We start from the raw sequence: 18,924 nt of genomic DNA, 5'->3' as shown, positions 1-18,924 counted from the left end.
GTACCCTTTCCCGCCAGAGGATAGGTCACGTTGGGAGATATCCCCTAGGGTGGATAAGGCGCTCACACGGTTGTCAAAAAAGGTGGCACTGCCGTCTTAGGATACGGCCACTTTGAAGGAGCCTGCTGATAAAAAGCAGGAGGCTATCCTGAAGTCTGTATATACACACTCAGGTACTATACTGAGACCTGCAATTGCCTCAGCATGAATAGTGCTGCTGCAGCGTGGTCTGATACCCTGTCAATATTAATACCCTAGACAGAGATAATATTTTGCTAACATAGAGCATATTAAAGACGTCTTCTTATATATGAGGGATGCACAGAGGGATATTTGCCGGCTGGCATCCAGAATTAAGGCAATGTCCATTCTGCCAGGAGGGTATTAGAGACCCGGCAGTGGACAGGTGATGCTGACTTTAAAAGGCACATGGAGATTCTGCCTTATAAGGGTGAGGAATTGTTTGGGGATGGTCTCTGGGACCTCGTATCCACAGCAACAGCTGGGAAGAATTTTTTTTACCTCAGGTTTCCTCACAGCCTAAGAAAGCACCGTATTTTCAGGTACAGTCCTTTCGGCTTCAGAAAAGCAAGCCGGTCAAAGGCGTTTCCTTTCTGCACAGAGACAAGGGAAGAAGGAAAAAGCTGCACCAGACAGCCAGTTCCCAGGATCAAAAATCTTCCCCCGCTTCCTCTGAGTCCACCGCATGACGCTGGGGCTCCACAGGTGGAGACAGGTGCGGTGGGGGCGCGTCTCGGGAACTTCAGGGACCAGTGGGCTTGCCCACAGGTGGATCCCTAGGTTCTGCAAGTAGTATCACAGGGATACAGGCTGGAGTTCGAGGCGACTCCCCCTCGCTGTTACCTCACATCAGCCTTGCCTGCTGCCCTCGGAGAAAGGGAGGTAGTACTGGCGGCAATTCACAAGCTGTACTTCCAGCAGGTGAAATCAAGGTACCCCTCCTTCAACAAGGCCGGGGTTACTATTCCAAAATGTTTGGGGTACCGAAACCAGATGGTTCGGTGTGACCCATTCTAAAATTTAAATCCTTGAACACTTATATACGAAGTTCAAGTTCAAAATGGAATCGCTCAGGGCGATTATTGCAAGCCTGGAAAATTTCATGGTATCACTGGACATCAAGGATGCTTACCTGCATGTCCCTATTTACCCTCCTCACCAGGAGTACCTCAAAATTGTGGTACAGGTTTGTCATTACCAATTCCAGACGTTGCCGTTGGTCTGTCCCCGGCACCGAGGGTATTTACCAAGGTAATGGCCGAAATAATTATCCCGTACTTGGACGATCTCCTTATAAAGGCGAGGTCCAGGGAGCAGTTGTTCGTCGGAGTAACAGTATCTCGGGAAGTGCTACAACAGCACGGCTGGATTCTGAATATTCCAAAGTCGCAGCTGGTTCCTACGACGCGTCTACTGTTCCTGGGTATGGTTCTGGACACAGAACAAGAAAAAAGGGTTTCTCCCGGAGGTGAAGTCCAAGGAGTTGTCGTCTCTAGACAGAGACCTCCTAATACAAATACAGGTGTCGGTGCATCAATGCACGCGAGCCCTGGGAAAGATGGTAGCTTCTTACGAAGAAATTCCATTGGGCAGGTTCCATGCAAGGATCTTCCAGTGGGATCTGTTGGACAAGTGGTCCGGGTCGCATCTTCAGATGCATAGGCGGATAACCCTGTCTCCAAGGGCCAGGGTGTCGCTGTTGTGGTGGCTGCAGAGTGCTCATCTTCTAGAGGGCCGCAGATTCGGCATACAGGACTGGGTCCTGGTGACCACGGATGCCAGCCTTCAAGGCTGGGGGGCAGTCACACAGGGAAGAAACTTCCAAGGACTATGGACAAGTCAGGAGACTTCCCTACACATAAATATTCTGGAATTAAGGGCCATTTACAATGCCCTAAGTCAGGCTAGACCCCTGCTTCAACACCGGCCGGTGCTGATCCAGTCAGACAACATCACGGCGGTCGCTCATGTAAACCGACCGGGCGGCACAAGAAGCAGGATGGCGATGGCAGAAGCCACAAGGATTCTCCGATGGGCGGAAAATCATGTGTTAGCACTGTCAGCAGTGTTCATTCCCGGAGTGGACAACTGGGAAGCAGACTTTCTCAGCAGACACGACCTCCACCCGGGAGAGTGGGGACTTCATCCAGAAGTCTTCCAAATGATTGTACACCGTTGGGAAAGGCCACAGGTGGACTTGATGGCGTCCCGCCTCAACAAAAAGCTAAAAAGATATTGCGCCAGGTCAAGGGACCCTCAGGCGATAGCTGTGGACGCTCTGGTAACACCGTGGGTGTACCAGTCGGTGTATGTGTTCCCTTCTCTGCCTCTCATACCCAGGGTAATGAGAATAATAAGAAGGAGAGGAGTAAGAACTATACTCATTGTTCCGGATTGGCCAAGAAGAGCTTGGTACCCAGAACTCCAAGAAATGATCTCAGAGGACCCATGGCCTCTGCCGCTCAGACAGGACCTGCTGCAGCAGGGGCCCTGTCTGTTCCAAGACGTACCGCGGCTGCGTTTGACGGCATGGCGGTTGAACGCCGGATCCTGAAGGAAAAGGGCATTCCGGAGGAAGTTATCCCTACGCTAATTAAAGCTAGGAAAGAAGTGAGCGCAAACCATTCTCACCGCATATGGCGGAAATATGTTGCGTGCTGTGAGGCCAGGAAGGCCCCAACGGAGGAATTTTCAGCTAGGTCGATTTCTGCACTTCCTACAGTCAGGGGTGACTATGGGCCTAAAATTGGGTTCCATTAAGGTCCAGATTTCGGCTCTATCCATTTTCTTCCAAAATAGAACTGGCTTCACTGCCTGAAGTTCAGACTTTTGTTAAGGGAGTGCTGCATAGTCAGCCCTCGTTTGTGCCTCCAGTGGCACCGTGGGATCTCAACGTGGTGTTGGATTTCCTGAAGTCGCATTGGGTTGAGCCACTTAAATCCGTGGAGCTAAAATACCTCACGTGGAAAGTGGTCATGCTGTTGGCCTTGGCGTCGGCCAGGCGTGTATCAGAATTGGCGGCTTTATCATGCAAAAGCCCTTACCTGATTTTTTTATATGGATAGGGCGGAATTGAGGACTCGTTCCCAATTCCTTCCTAAGGTGGTATCAGTGTTTCATGTGAACCAACCTATTGTGGTGCCTGCGGCTACTTGGGACTTGGAGGATTCCAAGTTACTGGACGTAGTCAGGGCCCTGAAAAATATATGTTTCCAGGACGGCTGGAGTCAGGAAAACTGACTCGCTATTTATCCTATATGCACCCAACAAGCTGGGTGCTCCTGCTTCTAAGCAGACTATTGCTTGCTGGATCTGTAGCACGATTCAACTTGCACATTCTGCGGCTGGACTGCCGCACCCTAAATCTGTAAAAGCCCATTCCACAAGGAAAGGGGCTCTTGGGCGGCTGCCCGAGGGGTCTCGGCTTTACAATTTTGCCGAGCTGTTACTTGGTCGGGTTAAAACACTTTTGCAAGAGTCTACAAGTTTGATACCCTGGCTGAGGAGGACCTAGAGTTTGCTCATTCGGTGCTGCAGAGTCATCCGCACTCTCCCGCCCGTTTGGGAGCTTTGGTATAATCCCCATGGTCCTTACGGAGTCCCAGCATCCACTTAGGACGTCAGAGAAAATAAGATTTTACTCACCGGTAAATCTATTTCTCGTAGTCCGTAGTGGATGCTGGGCGCCCATCCCAAGTGCGGATTGTCTGCAATACTTGTATATAGTTATTGCCTAACTAAAGGGTTATTGTTGAGCCATCTGTTGAGAGGCTCAGTTATATTTCATACTGTTAACTGGGTATAGTATCACGAGTTATACGGTGTGATTGGTGTGGCTGGTATGAGTCTTACCCGGGATTCAAAATCCTTCCTTATTGTGTTAGCTCTTCCGGGCACAGTATCCTAACTGAGGTCTGGAGGAGGGTCATAGTGGGAGGAGCCAGTGCACACCAGGTAGTCCTAAAGCTTTCTTTAGTTGTGCCCAGTCTCCTGCGGAGCCGCTATTCCCCATGGTCCTTACAGAGTCCCAGCATCCACTTAGGACGTCGGAGAAATATATATACACACACACATACACACACACAAACATACATACATACATACATACATACATACATACATACATACATATACACACACACATAGACCCCTTTGTTCGTAACAGCAGGGTCCACAGTGACGTTAATACGTCCTTATAATGTACTAATCATGCACCAAATTTATTTTTATTTTTTTTCCTCCGGATCTCATCAGGAAGCATTATGGTCGACACAGTAGTTTGCTTCCGTGTCGGTATAAGGGAGTAGTAACCTGGCAAAATAATAAGATTTTAAAACCTACCGGTAAATCTTTTTCTGCTAGTCCGTAGAGGATGCTGGGGACTCCGTAAGGACCATGGGGGTATAGACGGGCTCCGCAAGAGACATGGGCACTATAAAGAATTTTAGATGGGTGTGCACTGGCTCCTCCCTCTATGCCCCTCCTCCAGACCTCAGTTAGAGAAACTGCCCAGAGGAGACGGACAGTACGAGGAAAGGATTTTTGTTAATCTAAGGGCAAGATTCATACCAGCCCACACCATCCACACCGTATAACCTGGAATATACGCAACCAGTTAACAGTATGAAACAAAACAGTATCCGCCAACGACTGATCTTAACTGTAACATAACCCTTATGTAAGCAACAACTATATACAAGTCATGCAGAAAAATGTCCACACTGGGACGGGCGCCCAGCATCCTCTACGAACTAGGAGAAAAAGATTTACAGGTTGTTGAGCCATCTGTTGAGAGGCTCAGTTATATTTCATACTGTTAACTGGGTATAGTATCACGAGTTATACGGTGTGATTGGTGTGGCTGGTATGAGTCTTACCCGGGATTCAAAATTCTTCCTTATTGTGTCAGCTCTTCCGGGCACAGTATCCTAACTGAGGTCTCGAAGAGGGTCATAGTGGGAGGAGCCAGTGCACACCAGGTAGTCCTAAAGCTTTCTTTAGTTGTGCCCAGTCTCCTGCGGAGCCGCTATTCACCATGGTCCTTACGGAGTCCCAGCATCCACTACGGACTACGAGAAATAGATTTACCGGTGAGTAAAATCTTATTTCTCTGACGTCCTAGTGGATGCTGGGACTCCGTAAGGACCATGGGGAATAGCGGCTCCGCAGGAGACAGGGCACAAGAATAAAAGCTTTAGGATCAGGTGGTGTGCACTGACTCCTCCCCCTATGACCCTCCTCCAAGCCTCAGTTAGATTTTTGTGCCCGAACGAGAAGGGTGCAGGCTAGGTGGCTCTCCTGAGCTGCTTAGAATAAAAGTTTTTTTTTAATTTTCAGTGAGTCCTGCTGGCAACAGGCTCACTGCATCGTGGGACTAAGGGGAGAAGAAGCGAACTCACCTGCGTGCAGGGTGGATTGGGCTTCTTAGGCTACTGGACATTAGCTCCAGAGGGACGATCACAGGTACAGCCTGGATGGGTCACCGGAGCCGCGCCGCCGTCCCCCTTACAGAGCCAGAAGAGACGAAGAGGTCCGGTGAAATCGGCGGCAGAAGACAATCTTGTCTTCAGACTAAGGTAGCGCACAGCACCGCAGCTGTGCGCCATTGCTCTCAGCACACTTCACACTCCGGTCACTGAGGGTGCAGGGCGCTTGGGGGGGAGCGCCCTGAGACGCAATATAAATGATAATACCTTAGGTGGCAAAAGAATACATCACATATAGCTCCTGGGCTATATGGATGTATTTTAACCCCTGCCATTTTTACACAAAAAAGCGGGAGATAAGGACGTTGTGAAGGGGCGGAGCCTATCTCCTCAGCACACAAGCGCCATTTTCCCTCACAGTTCCGCTGGAAGGACTGCTCCCTGACTCTCCCCTGCAGTCCTGCTTCAGAATCAGGGTAAAAAAGAGAAGGGGGGGCACTATTGGCAGCAAATGACAATATAAACAGCAGCTATAAGGGAATAACACTTATATAAGGTTATCCCTGTATATATATATAGCGCTGGGTGTGTGCTGGCAGACTCTCCCTCTGTCTCTCCAAAGGGCTCGTGGGGTCCTGTCCTCTATCAGAGCATTCCCGGTGTGTGTGCTGTGTGTCGGTACATGTGTGTCGACATGTATGAGGAGGAAAATGATGTGGAGGCGGAGCAATTGCCTGCGTTAGTGATGTCACCCCCTAGGGAGTCGACACCTGACTGGATGATCGTGTTCAAACAATTAAGTGATAATGTCAACACTTTGCAAAAAACTGTTGACGACATGAGACAGCCGGCAAATCAATTAGTGCCTGTCCAGGCGTCTCAGACACCGTCAGGGGCCCTAAAACGCCCGTTACCTCAGTGGGTCGACACAGACCCAGACACAGATACGGAGTCTAGTGTCGACGGTGATGAGTCGAACGTAATGTCCAGTAGGGCCACACGTTACATGATCACGGCAATGAAGGAAGCATTGCACATTTCTGACACTACAAATACCACTAAGAAGGGTATTATGTGGGGGGTGAAAAAACTACCAATAGTTTTTCCTGAGTCAGATGAATTGAATGAGGTATGTGATAAAGCGTGGGTTTCTCCCGACAAAAAACAGCTAATTTCTAATAAATTATTGGCACTATATCCTTTCCCATCAGAGGTTAGGACACGTTGGGAAACACCCCCTAGGGTAGATAAGGCGCTCACACGTTTATCTAAACAAGTAGCGTTACCGTCTCCTGATACAGCCACTCTCAAAGAACCAGCTGATAGAAGGCTGGAAAATATCCTAAAAAGTATATACACACATACTGGTGTTATACTGCGACCAGCAATCGCTTCAGCCTGGATGTGCAGTGCTGGAGTCGCGTGGTCGGATTCCCTGACTGAAAATATTGATACCCTGGATAGGGACAATATATTGTTAACTATAGAGCATTTGAAGGATGCATTACTATATATGCGTGATGCACAGAGGGATATTTGCACCCTGGCATCAAGAGTAAGTGCTATGTCCATCTCTGCCAGAAGAACGTTATGGACGCGTCAGTGGTCAGGGGATGCGGATTCCAAACGACATATGGAAGTATTGCCGTATAAAGGGGAGGAGTTATTTGGGGCTGGTCTTTCGGACCTGGTGGCCACGGCAACGGCTGGAAAGTCCACCTTCTTACCCCAGGTCACTTCACATCAACAGAAAAAGACACCGTCTTTTCAAACTCAGTCCTTTCGTTCCCATAAATGCAAGCGAGCAAAAGGCCATTCCTTTCTGCCCCGGGGCAGAGGAAGGGGAAAAAGACTGCACCATGCAGCCGCTTCCCAGGATCAGAAGCCTTCCCCTGCTTCTGCCAAGTCTTCAGCATGACGCTCGGGCTTTACAAGCAGACTCAGGCTTGGTGGGGGCCCGTCTCAAGAATTTCAACGCGCAGTGGGCTCACTCGCAAGTGGATCCCTGGATTCTACAGGTAGTATCGCAGGGGTACAAACTGGAATTCGAGGCGTTTCCCCCTCGCCAGTTCCTGAAGTCTGCTCTGCCAAAGTCTCCCTCCGACAGGGAGGCAGTTCTGGAAGCCATTCACAAGCTGTATTCCCAGCAGGTGATAATCAAGGTACCCCTCCTACAACAAGGAAAGGGGTATTATTCCACGCTGTTTGTGGTACCGAAGCCGGACGGCTCGGTGAGACCAATTTTAAATCTGAAATCCTTGAACACTTACATAAAAAGGTTCAAATTCAAGATGGAATCACTCAGAGCGGTGATAGCGAACCTGGAAGAAGGGGACTATATGGTGTCTCTGGACATCAAAGATGCTTATCTCCACGTCCCAATCTACCCTTCTCACCAAGGGTATCTCAGGTTTGTAGTACAAGACTGTCATTATCAGTTTCAGACGCTGCCGTTTGGGTTGTCCACGGCACCTCGGGTCTTTACCAAGGTAATGGCCGAAATGATGATTCTTCTTCGAAGAAAAGGCGTATTAATTATCCCTTACTTGGACGATCTCCTGATAAGGGCAAGGTCCAGGGAACAGTTAGAAGTCGGAGTAGCACTATCTCAGATAGTGTTACGTCAGCACGGGTGGATCCTAAATATTCCAAAATCGCAGCTGATTCCAACGACACGTCTTCTGTTCCTAGGAATGATTCTGGACACAGTCCAGAAGAAGGTTTTTCTCCCGGAGGAGAAGGCCAAGGAGTTATCCGAGCTAGTCAGGAACCTCCTAAAACCAGCCCAGGTGTCAGTGCATCAGTGCACGAGGGTCCTGGGAAAAATGGTGGCTTCTTACGAAGCAATTCCATTCGGAAGATTCCATGCAAGAACGTTTTCAGTGGGATCTACTGGACAAATGGTCCGGTTCGCATCTTCAGATGCAGCAGCGGATAACCCTGTCACCAAAGACAAGGGTGTCTCTCCTGTGGTGGTTGCAGAGTGCTCATCTTCTAGAGGGCCGCAGATTCGGCATTCAGGATTGGATCCTGGTGACCACGGATGCAAGCCTGAGAGGCTGGGGAGCAGTCACACAGGGAAAAAACTTCCAGGGCTTGTGGTCAAGCATGGAAACATCTCTTCATATAAACATTCTGGAACTACGGGCCATTTACAATGCCCTAAGTCAAGCGAAACCCCTGCTTCAGGGTCAGGCGGTATTGATCCAATTGGACAACATCACGTCAGTCGCCCACGTAAACAGACAGGGCGGCACGAGAAGCAGGAGGGCAATGGCAGAGGCTGCAAGGATTCTTCGCTGGGCGGAAAATCATGTGATAGCTCTGTCAGCAGTGTTCATTCCGGGAGTGGACAACTGGGAAGCAGACTTCCTCAGCAGACACGACCTTCACCCGGGAGAGTGGGGACTTCACCCAGAAGTCTTCCACCTGATTGTAAACCGTTGGGAAAAACCAAAGGTGGACATGATGGCGTCACGTCTAAACAAAAAATTAGATATTGCGCCAGGTCAAGGGACTCTCAGGCAATAGCGGTGGACGCTCTGGTGACACCGTGGGTGTACCAGTCAGTGTATGTGTTCCCTCCTCTGCCTCTCATACCAAAAGTACTGAGAATCATAAGAAGGAGAGGAGTAAGAACGATACTCGTGGTTCCGGATTGGCCAAGAAGGACTTGGTACCCGGAACTTCAGGGGATGCTCACGGAAGACCCGTGGCCTCTACCTCTAAGAAAGGACCTGCTCCAGCAGGGGCCTTGTCTGTTCCAAGACTTACCGCGGCTGCGTTTGACGGCATGGCGGTTGAACGCCGGATCCTGAAGGAAAAAGGCATTCCAGATGAAGTCATCCCTACCCTGGTCAAAGCCAGGAAGGATGTAACCGCAAAACATTATCACCGCATTTGGCGAAAATATGTTGCGTGGTGTGAGGCCAAGAAGGCCCCTACAGAGGAATTTCAACTGGGTCGTTTCCTCCATTTCCTGCAAACAGGACTGTCTATGGGCCTAAAATTAGGGTCCATTAAGGTTCAAATTTCGGCCCTGTCGATTTTCTTCCAGAAAGAACTGGCTTCAGTACCTGAAGTTCAGACATTTGTAAAAGGGGTACTGCATATACAACCTCCTTTTGTGCCTCCAGTGGCACCTTGGGATCTCAATGTTGTTTTGAGGTTCCTTAAGTCACATTGGTTTGAACCACTCACCACTGTGGACTTAAAATATCTCACATGGAAGGTGACGATGCTGTTAGCCCTGGCTTCAGCCAGGCGTGTGTCAGAATTGGCGGCTTTATCATATAAAAGCCCTTACTTAATTTTTCATTCTGACAGGGCAGAATTGAGGACTCGTCCTCAATTTCTCCCTAAGGTGGTTTCTGCTTTTCACATGAACCAACCTATTGTGGTGCCTGCGGCTACTAGTGACTTGGAGGACTCCAAGTTACTTGACGTTGTCAGGGCCCTGAAAATATATGTTTCCAGGACGGCTGGAGTCAGAAAGTCTGACTCGCTGTTTATCCTGTATGCACCCAACAAGCTGGGTGCTCCTGCTTCTAAGCAGACTATTGCTCGTTGGATTTGTAGTACAATTCAACTTGCACATTCTGTGGCAGGCCTGCCACAGCCTAAATCGGTAAAAGCCCATTCCACAAGGAAAGTGGGCTCATCTTGGGCGGCTGCCTGAGGGGTCTCGGCTTTACAACTTTGCCGAGCAGCTACTTGGTCAGGGGCAAACACGTTTGCTAAATTCTACAAATTTGATACCCTGGCTGAGGAGGACCTGGAGTTCTCTCATTCGGTGCTGCAGAGTCATCCGCACTCTCCCGCCCGTTTGGGAGCTTTGGTATAATCCCCATGGTCCTTACGGAGTCCCAGCATCCACTAGGACGTCAGAGAAAATAAGATTTTACTTACCGATAAATCTATTTCTCATAGTCCGTAGTGGATGCTGGGCGCCCATCCCAAGTGCGGATTGTCTGCAATACTTGTACATAGTTATTGTTAACAAAATCGGGTTATTGTTGTTGTGAGCCATCTTTTCAGAGGCTCCTTCGTTGTTATCATACTGTTAACTGGGTTCAGATCACGAGTTGTACGGTGTGATTGGTGTGGCTGGTATGAGTCTTACCCGGGATTCAATATCCTTCCTTATTATGTACGCTCGTCCGGGCACAGTATCCTAACTGAGGCTTGGAGGAGGGTCATAGGGGGAGGAGCCAGTGCACACCACCTGATCCTAAAGCTTTTATTCTTGTGCCCTGTCTCCTGCGGAGCCGCTATTCCCCATGGTCCTTACGGAGTCCCAGCATCCACTACGGACTATGAGAAATAGATTTATCGGTAAGTAAAATCTTATTTTTATATATATGTGTGTGTGTGTGTGTGTGTGTGTGTGTGTGTGTGTATAATAGGTATATATGTATTTATAATACTGCTGAGGTACCATTCTTCATTTTCATGAGCCGAAAGCTCTGTTCGAGAAGGTCTGGGTCAGCCTGACAAGATGATTTCAACTCCTCAAGAGGATTCCGATTGTTTATTCTTTTCCCGCCGCGGATAGAATAAAGTGGGTGTCACCCCCTGTTCTGCACGGGGCCCTGTCATGAAGTCAGCGGATCGTATGTAGGAAGCTTTAGTTATGTTCTAGTTATGTGTTCACGCGTACGTCAGTTAGACCTGGCCATTACATGCGCAGGGGGAGTAGTAGTATTCAAAAATGTTCGGTTGCTTGGTCATCCGTTATAGATACCCTGGGGAGAGATGGTATACTCCTTACCTTGAGTCGTATCAAGGACGCTGCAGCATGCTTTCGTGTGACTGCAAGGGATAGAGGACTCTTGGGTCCGCGGGCCGATTCTATGGTTCGGCTAGGAGGGAGTTGAGTATTCACAAATGGAATTCTGTGGTTATAACAAAAGAGGAAAACCTATACACGCGCCTCTTTTAGCAGCCGGTCTTTACCTAATGGTGTCCACCTGCACCAATCAATACATATACAAAACAAGAAGGTAAAGCTCACGGCGTTTAGTTAATCATGTACAATGTGAAATGAAAATGGGCTAAGATAGCCTGTAAGAGTATTATGGAGTGAGAAGGTTCTATCAAGATAGTAAAGTACTGTAGTAAGGAGGTAAATCTGAAACTGTCTCCCCGTCTGTAGAAGTATCCGAAAATCCCTTCAGAACAGCACTTACTTCTTAACCCCTTGTAACGTTCCTCAAAAGGTATCTTTATAATCCCTCTGTGCATATAAGTATGCTTTCAGCGAGGAAAGGAAAACCCGTCAGTGGGTCAGCAGTAATCCAGACACCCGCTGTCTGTGAAGGCTGTATCGTCCCTTTATACATGTGGGTAAACTTTCAGCGTGGAGAAACCCGTCAGTATGTCAGCGGTATTCCAAACACCCAAATATTGGAGAGATTAAAATATCCAATGAGGATTTTTAATGAGGATTTTACAAATGTAAAACAAATAAAAAATCTCCGTCTGACAGTAGGAATGGACAGTGATCGAAGGGATCGTACCCGCTCTCTGTGGAGGCTGTGCGCTCCCGCTGAAGACGTCCGGCAAGTCTCAGCGCGCTGACCCGGCAACAGCCTCAAGCATGAAAGCCGAAGATGATCTCACTCCGTCCGTCTCCGTCCAAATACTGCAATGTATATCGACGCGTTTCGGAGGTTCCGCCTCCTTTCTCAAGATACATTGCAGGTGTAACAGTCATCCTTTAAGTATCCGTTGGTAATCCACATTTGATTGATTCACAATTCTGACTTTTTTCCCATTTACCTCAAAATCACTGGTTTTATTGTTGCCGTCACCCTTAATGGTGCGGCACCCAATGCACATCCCGCATCGGAAAAAAACCTTTCGATTTGATGGTGGGTAATGATTTTGCAGGAGGTAGAGCACCTCTTACTAATGCATTACTCAAATTAGGGGCCCTTCTGTAAATACATTTCGGTCTATTTGGAAGTTTCTCCCCTACTATGGGGTCTCTTTTAAGAATGCCCCAATGTTTCCTTAAAATCCTTTCCAAATCCCTATACTGGCTATTAAAAGACGTGATAAAAGCCCATTCGAAGGGTGTGGATTGAAGGCCTGGCGCTTTTACTTTTTTGTGAAGAAGTTCATTCCTCTGTATTTTTCCTACTTCAGTGGTTGTGTCCCTCACTTTTTCAATTGCATAGCCCGATGCTATGTAGTTCTCCTGCATTTCGCTTACTTGTTCATCAAAAATGGCAGCCTCGGTACAGTTTATCCGTAGACGCCGTATTTGTCCACATGGTATCGACCCCAGCCAATCTGGATGATGGCAGCTATTCTGTTTGAGATATGCCCTGGAGTCTGTGGGTTTTTTGTAATTTTTTGTTTGTAGCACACCAATTTTTGGATAAACGGTCACATCCAAAAAATGTCTCGGTATTGCTACTTTCAAAAGTAAAAGAAATGTTAATGGAATTGTGATTTAGGTACTCATAAAAGGCGGTCAATGTGGGGGCATCCCCCCTCCATATAAAAAACACGTAGTCTATGTACCTGACCCAGGACACCAGGTTCGCTCCAAAGGGTATAGGAGCTGCTGTGGTTGCCGTGGACTCACAAACCTATGTGCTCTATTTTCACCTGCTTCTGGTAATTGCACTTTATTGGACTCCCTGCGTGGATTTCTTTCTGTGCTGCTACAATATTTCCTGCTGCTATATATGCTTTTAAGGATTATCATTAAATGTATTTTTAATTGTGCTGTACTTCATGCACTTTATTCTGGCATTTATTGAGAACAACTGTGCTTCACTATATCACTTTATTTCTTTTTTTCTGGTTGGCAAATATTTCATTTGAGACCTGTAAGGATAGGACCACACACGACAGTGGGTCCGGGACCATATTTTGATGCGCTTGGTTGTATGAATTGACAACAGATGCAAGTCTCTGAGGCTGGGGCGCAGTCACCCAAGGAAGAAATTTCCAGGGGAAATGGGTCACTCCAGGAATCTTGTCTCCACATAAATGTTCTCAAGTTAAGAGCCATTTACAACGGCCTGCTACAAGCAAGAAGCCTTCTTCAGGGTCGACCTGTCCTGGTACAGTCTGACAACATCACAGCGGTGGCGCATATAAACCGTCAAGGCGGAACAAGGAGCAGGGCGGCTATGGTGGCCGCCACAAGAATCCTTCGCTGGGCGGAACAACACGTGAGCGCCCTGTCAGCAGTCTTCCTTCCGGGGGTGGACAACTGGGAAGCAGATTTCCTCAGCAGACACGATCTCCATCCGGGAGAGTGGGCTCTTCACCACTGGGAAGCAGATTTCCTCAGCAGACACGATCTCCATCCGGGAGAGTGGGCTCTTCACCAAGAGGTATTTGCAGAAGTGACGAAGCGTTGGGGAATTCCGCTGATCGATATGATGGCGTCTCGCCTCAACAAGAAGCTTCCGAGGTATTGTTCCAGGTCAAGGGACCCCCAAGCCAGTGCAGTGGACGCCCTGGTGACTCCGTGGGTGTTCCAGTCTGTGTATGTGTTCCCTCAACTTCCTCTCATTCCAAAGGTACTGGGAATCATTAGACGGGCAAGAGTTCAGGCGATTCTCGTCGTTCCAGATTGGCCAAGAAGGGCCTGGTATCCGGATCTTCAGGAATTACTTGTGGAAGATCCTTGGCTGCTTCCTCTAAGAGAGGACCTGTTATTGCAGGGACCATGCGTGTTTCCAGACTTACCGTGGCTGCGTTTGACGGCATGGAAGTTGAGCGCCAAATCTTAGCTCGAAAAGGTATTCCCGGGGAGGTCATTCCCACTCTCCTTAAGGCTAGGAAGGAGGTTACGGCGAAACTTTATCACCGTATTTGGAGAAAGTATGTTTCGTGGTGTGAGACTAAAACGGCTCCTGCGGAAGAATTTCACTTGGGTCGGTTTCTCCATTTTTTGCAGGCAGGCGTCGATGCAGGCCTGAAATTAGGCTCCATCAAAGTGCAGATTTCGGCTTTATTTATTTTCTTTCAAAAGGAATTGGCTGTCCTCCCAGAGGTTCAGACTTTTGTGAAAGGAGTGATGCATATCCATCCTCCGTTTGTGCCCCCTGTGGCACCATGGGATCTTGAGGTGGTGTTGCAGTTTCTTATGTCTTCCTGGTTTGAACCTTCGCGTAAGGTTGAGTTAAAGTTTCTCACTTGGAAGGTAGTCATGCTGTTGGCTCTGGCGTCTGCCAGGCGAGTGTCGGAGTTGGCGGCCTTATCTCATTAGAGTCCGTACTTGATTTTCCATTCGGATAGAGCGGAATTAAGGACTCGTCAACAGTTTCTGCCAAAGGTGGTTTCTTCGTTTCATATTAACCATCCTATTGTTGTACCCGTGGCTACGTATGCTGTGGCAGTTTCAAAGTCTCTGGATGTTGTAAGAGCTTTAAAAATCTACGTCGCCAGAACGGCTGTTGCCAGGAAGACAGAGGCGCTGTTTGTCCTGTATGCTTCCAACAAGATTGGTCATCCTGCTTCGAAACAGACTATTGCACGCTGGATTTGTAGTACGATTCAGCAAGCTCATTCTTCGGCTGGCCTACCGGTGCCGAAGTCAGTAAAGGCTCACTCTACCAGGAAAGTGGGCTCATCTTGTGCGGCTGCCCGAGCGAGGGGTCTCGGCACTTCAGCTTTGCCGAGCAGCTACGTAGTCGGGTTCAAATACCTTTGCTAAGTTTTACAAGTTTGATACCCTAGCTGAAGAGGACCTCATGTTTGCTCAGTCGGTGCTGCAGAGTCGTCCGCACTCTCCCGCCCGTGTTGGAGCTTTGGTATAGACCCCATGGTCCTTTTGGAGTCCCCAGCATCCTCTAGGACGTAAGAGAAAATAGGATTTCTGCTGCGGGGTACACTGGGCACCACAAGTCTGGACAATGGGGTGTAGAGTAGGATCATGATCCGAGGCACCAACCGGCTCAAAGCTTTGACTGTTCCCAGAATGCACAGCGTCGCCTCCTCTATAACCCCACCTCCCAGCACAGGAGCTCAGTTTGTCAGTTGGTGCTGCAGTAAGCAGGCACTTAACAGAGGGGCCGATCCGGGCAGCCCTAAGAAAAGCTTTTTATGAGGTAAAAAGTGAAGACTTCAAGGGCAGCAGCAGGGGTAAATGTCTTCTGACATTCTCTGCTGCAGCTCCAGCTCTCCCCAGCGGCGCTGTACACTCCCGAGCCCTGGTTGCCGGGTACCTACAGCGGAGGCTCCGGTTTACTTCACGTTAGGCACACACGGCTGGGGCTCTCCAGGATCGCGTGGCCGCGCTTCGGGAGGTGGTAAGTGGGTCCCGCTCGCGATCTGGCGCGGACAGTGGGAGGCGGGCCGCGCGCGCTGGTGGTTGACACTGTGGATACAGGCGATCCCACTAGATCACCAGGGCATGGGCGCAGGTCAGGTTTTCTCTTAAAACCGATTTTAATATCGCCCACAGTACCTGGTGGTTTTGCCAGCAAGGGGTATAAGGCTTAGACCTGAAGCCCCTCCCCCAGCCCCAGGGCGCCATTTCCAGCAAGTGTTCCCCTGCCCTGGAGCTGCATCTCTGTCTTTCCTCACTCCCTGTCAGTGTCTGTGGCGCCATTAATCCTCAGCTCACTGTTCCTGGGACTGCTTGGGCAAATCCTCCTATGTAAAGCCGCCTGGTTGTCAGTGCTGTGACTTTATATGACACTAAAGTATTCTACCTGCCTTTTTTAGTCAGTGTTAGTAAGAAAGAGTGCATTTAGTCAGGGGTTTATAGTACAATTACCCTGTGATATACATCCAGTTTCTTACTGTGTAGTGTTATAGCTAATGACTATATAGCTGTGTAAGCTAGTCCAGTGCAGTATTATTGTCTGTAATAACCTCTGCATTGTACAAACTGTGACTATTTGTGTGTGCATTGATAGCTGAGTGGTGTCCATCTCGTGTCTTTCACTCAACTTGCTATCCCTATATTCTATAACCTGAGGGGGCTTGGTGCGTCAGGTGTTATTTAATACAGGTTGAGTATCCCATATCCAAATATTCCGAAATACGGAATATTCCGAAATACGGACTTTTTTGAGTGAGAGTGAAATAGTGAAACCTTTGTTTTTGATGGCTGAATGCACACAAACTTTGTTTAATACACAGTTATTAAAGATATTGTATTAAATGACCTTCAGGCTGTGTGTATAAGGTGCATATGAAACATAAATGAATTGTGTGAATGTAGGTACACTTTGTTCAATGCACAAAGTCACAAAAAATATTAGCTAAATTTTCCTTCCGGCTGTGTGTTTAAGGTGTATATGTAACATAAATGCATTCTGTGCTAAGATTTAGGTCCCATCACCATGATATCTCATGGTATGCAATTATTCCAAAATACGGATAAAATCAGATATCCAAAATACCTCTGGTCCCAAGCATTTTGGATAAGGGATACTCAACCTGTATAGGATTTTCACAAAGATATACTGTATTACGTATTTTTCTCTGTGATTTGGTCACCATATCTCTTCTTTATCTCTGCTGGCGCTGACTACACTGCGCAGGGGTTTGGGTTTAGGGATATAGTGCTGCTAATAATTGTACTGTGTTACCTCATACTGCAAGTTATATCATGTCTGCTTCTGAGGGTAACGGTTCTGGGGCGGAACACACTGCTGGTGTTGCTGAAGCCACAGGCACATATGGGGAGAATATAGCAGCTGTGGGCTCTGGTTCTGGGGGCTCCTTGCCCCCCAGTGGGACTGTGGCAACGGAGGCACATACTGACCCTCCGTGGGCCGCTTTTTCCACGCTTCTGCATACGCTAGTTCATAAACTAACACCCCCTATGGGACCCCCAATGCTGGTACAACCGTATGTGGTCCCTGCAGCTAACCCGCCGTGGGCGGACGTTTTATCTGCTCAATTAAAGAAGTTGAACCAGTCCCTGACTACTAAAAAGTCTGACCAACGCTTGCCTAAGTCCAAGAGGTCCTCTAAGCGAGCGCTCGTCTCCTCACAATCCACTGCTGTCACTGACACCTCGTCTGATGAAGACAGCACATACACTGACCCCACAGGTTCTGACTCAGATACGGCTGATGGGGAGGGTAGTTCACATGTGGATGTTCCTGATCTTTTGGAGGCTATTAAGTTAATTCTGCAGATTACGGATGATCCCGAGCCATCCGTTCCTCCTGAGATACCAGATAGGTTCAAGCGTCAGAAGGTGATTAAACAAGTTTTACCTCACTCTGACCACCTAGTGGATATACGTCCGGAACCCTGGCAAAGCCCGGGTACGAAGTTTGTGCCTCAAAAGAAGATGCCGTCTCGCTATCCCCTCGCGCCAGAGCTGTCTAAGAATTGGGAAACGCCTCCTCCAGTAGACTCACATGTGGCTAGGATGGTGGTTTCCTCAGCTCTACCTGTCACTACCGTCACGTCTCTAATACCCCTTTCACACCAGAAATGCAGGGACAAAACCCGGGAATTCTGCCACGGGCTCATGCAGGGACATTCCCGAGTTGGCACCATTCACACCAGCATTTTTTGCCGAGACATCCCGGGTCTGCACCTTTCATACTGAACCCGGGGTGGCCCTGCATTTTCTGAAAATGGGCGTCTCAGAAAAACCACAAGACCAGGAAGTGCCCTGAATAGCCAATCAGCATCAGCAGAGGCAACCCGGGAAGGTGGGACATGTCTCTGCACCATTCACACTGTCCAGGGTCCAGGGACTATCCCGGGACCAACCCTGGTCGATTGCAGGGTTGAAATGCAGGGACAGAAATCCCGGGTTTTTGTCCCTGTACCCTTTCACACCAAGAAATTTCCCGGGTTGATGCGCGTTCATGTGTTTTAACCCGGGAAATTTATGGCTGTGTGAAAGGGGTATTAAAGAGCCTATGGATAAACGTGTCGAGGGTTGTCTAATAGCGATTTACACCCTCACGGGTGCTGCACAAAGGCCCACTATTGCAGCTATATGGGCGAAGCAGAGGCTATTAAAGCATGGGCCTTGGAGTTAGAGGCTGAAATCTCCTCTGACCATGCTAGACAATGCTTGTCATATATTGTCACAGCTTCTCGCTATATTAAAGAGGCGGCTTCTGATGCCGGTATCCTAGCAGCCAAGGCCTCTACTACATCAGTCCTGGCTCGCCGGATTCTGTGGCTGAGATCCTGGTCTGTGGATCTGGACTCTAGAAAAACCCTGGAGGTACTCCCTTTCAAGGGAGATATTCTGTTTGGGGAGGCCTTAAATAAGATTGTGGCTGACTTGGCTACTGCCAAAACTGCCTGTCTGCCTAATACAGCTCCTTCTGTGTCGAAGGCCAAAGGCACGTCCTTTCGCCCCTTTCGTCCTTCAGGTAAAGCAAAAGGTCAGGCGTACCATAAGCAGGCCCGCACTTCCAAACCTGGTAAGCCGAAGCCCAAAAGAGCCTGGGCTGCCCGTCAGCCAGCTTCCAAGACCGATAAGCCTGCCGCATGACGGGGCGGGCCTCCCCCTGGGGGATCC

General features: G+C 48.7%; 1 protein-coding gene across 9 annotated transcripts in view; it reads left to right on the top strand.

Moving 5' to 3' along the window:
- The window catches only part of CDCA2 (cell division cycle associated 2), a 231,577-nt gene that overhangs the window by 48,196 nt on the left and 164,457 nt on the right, over positions 1-18,924 (top strand). For 4 of the 9 annotated variants that reach the window (XM_063931860.1, XM_063931855.1, XM_063931854.1 and 1 more), the window contains exon 1: positions 15,547-15,724. The exons of the other annotated variants lie outside the window; for them this stretch is intronic. In XM_063931860.1, coding sequence (XP_063787930.1) covers positions 15,562-15,724 — 163 coding nt within the window. In that variant the 5' untranslated portion in view covers positions 15,547-15,561. Of the gene's footprint in view, positions 1-15,546; positions 15,725-18,924 lie in introns of those variants that run through there. 9 annotated transcript variants of the gene reach the window in all.

This window comes from Pseudophryne corroboree, chromosome 6 (assembly GCF_028390025.1).
Source record: "Pseudophryne corroboree isolate aPseCor3 chromosome 6, aPseCor3.hap2, whole genome shotgun sequence".
Classification (NCBI taxonomy): Eukaryota; Metazoa; Chordata; class Amphibia; order Anura; family Myobatrachidae; genus Pseudophryne; species Pseudophryne corroboree.
This window is presented reverse-complemented; position numbering and strand designations above follow the sequence as displayed.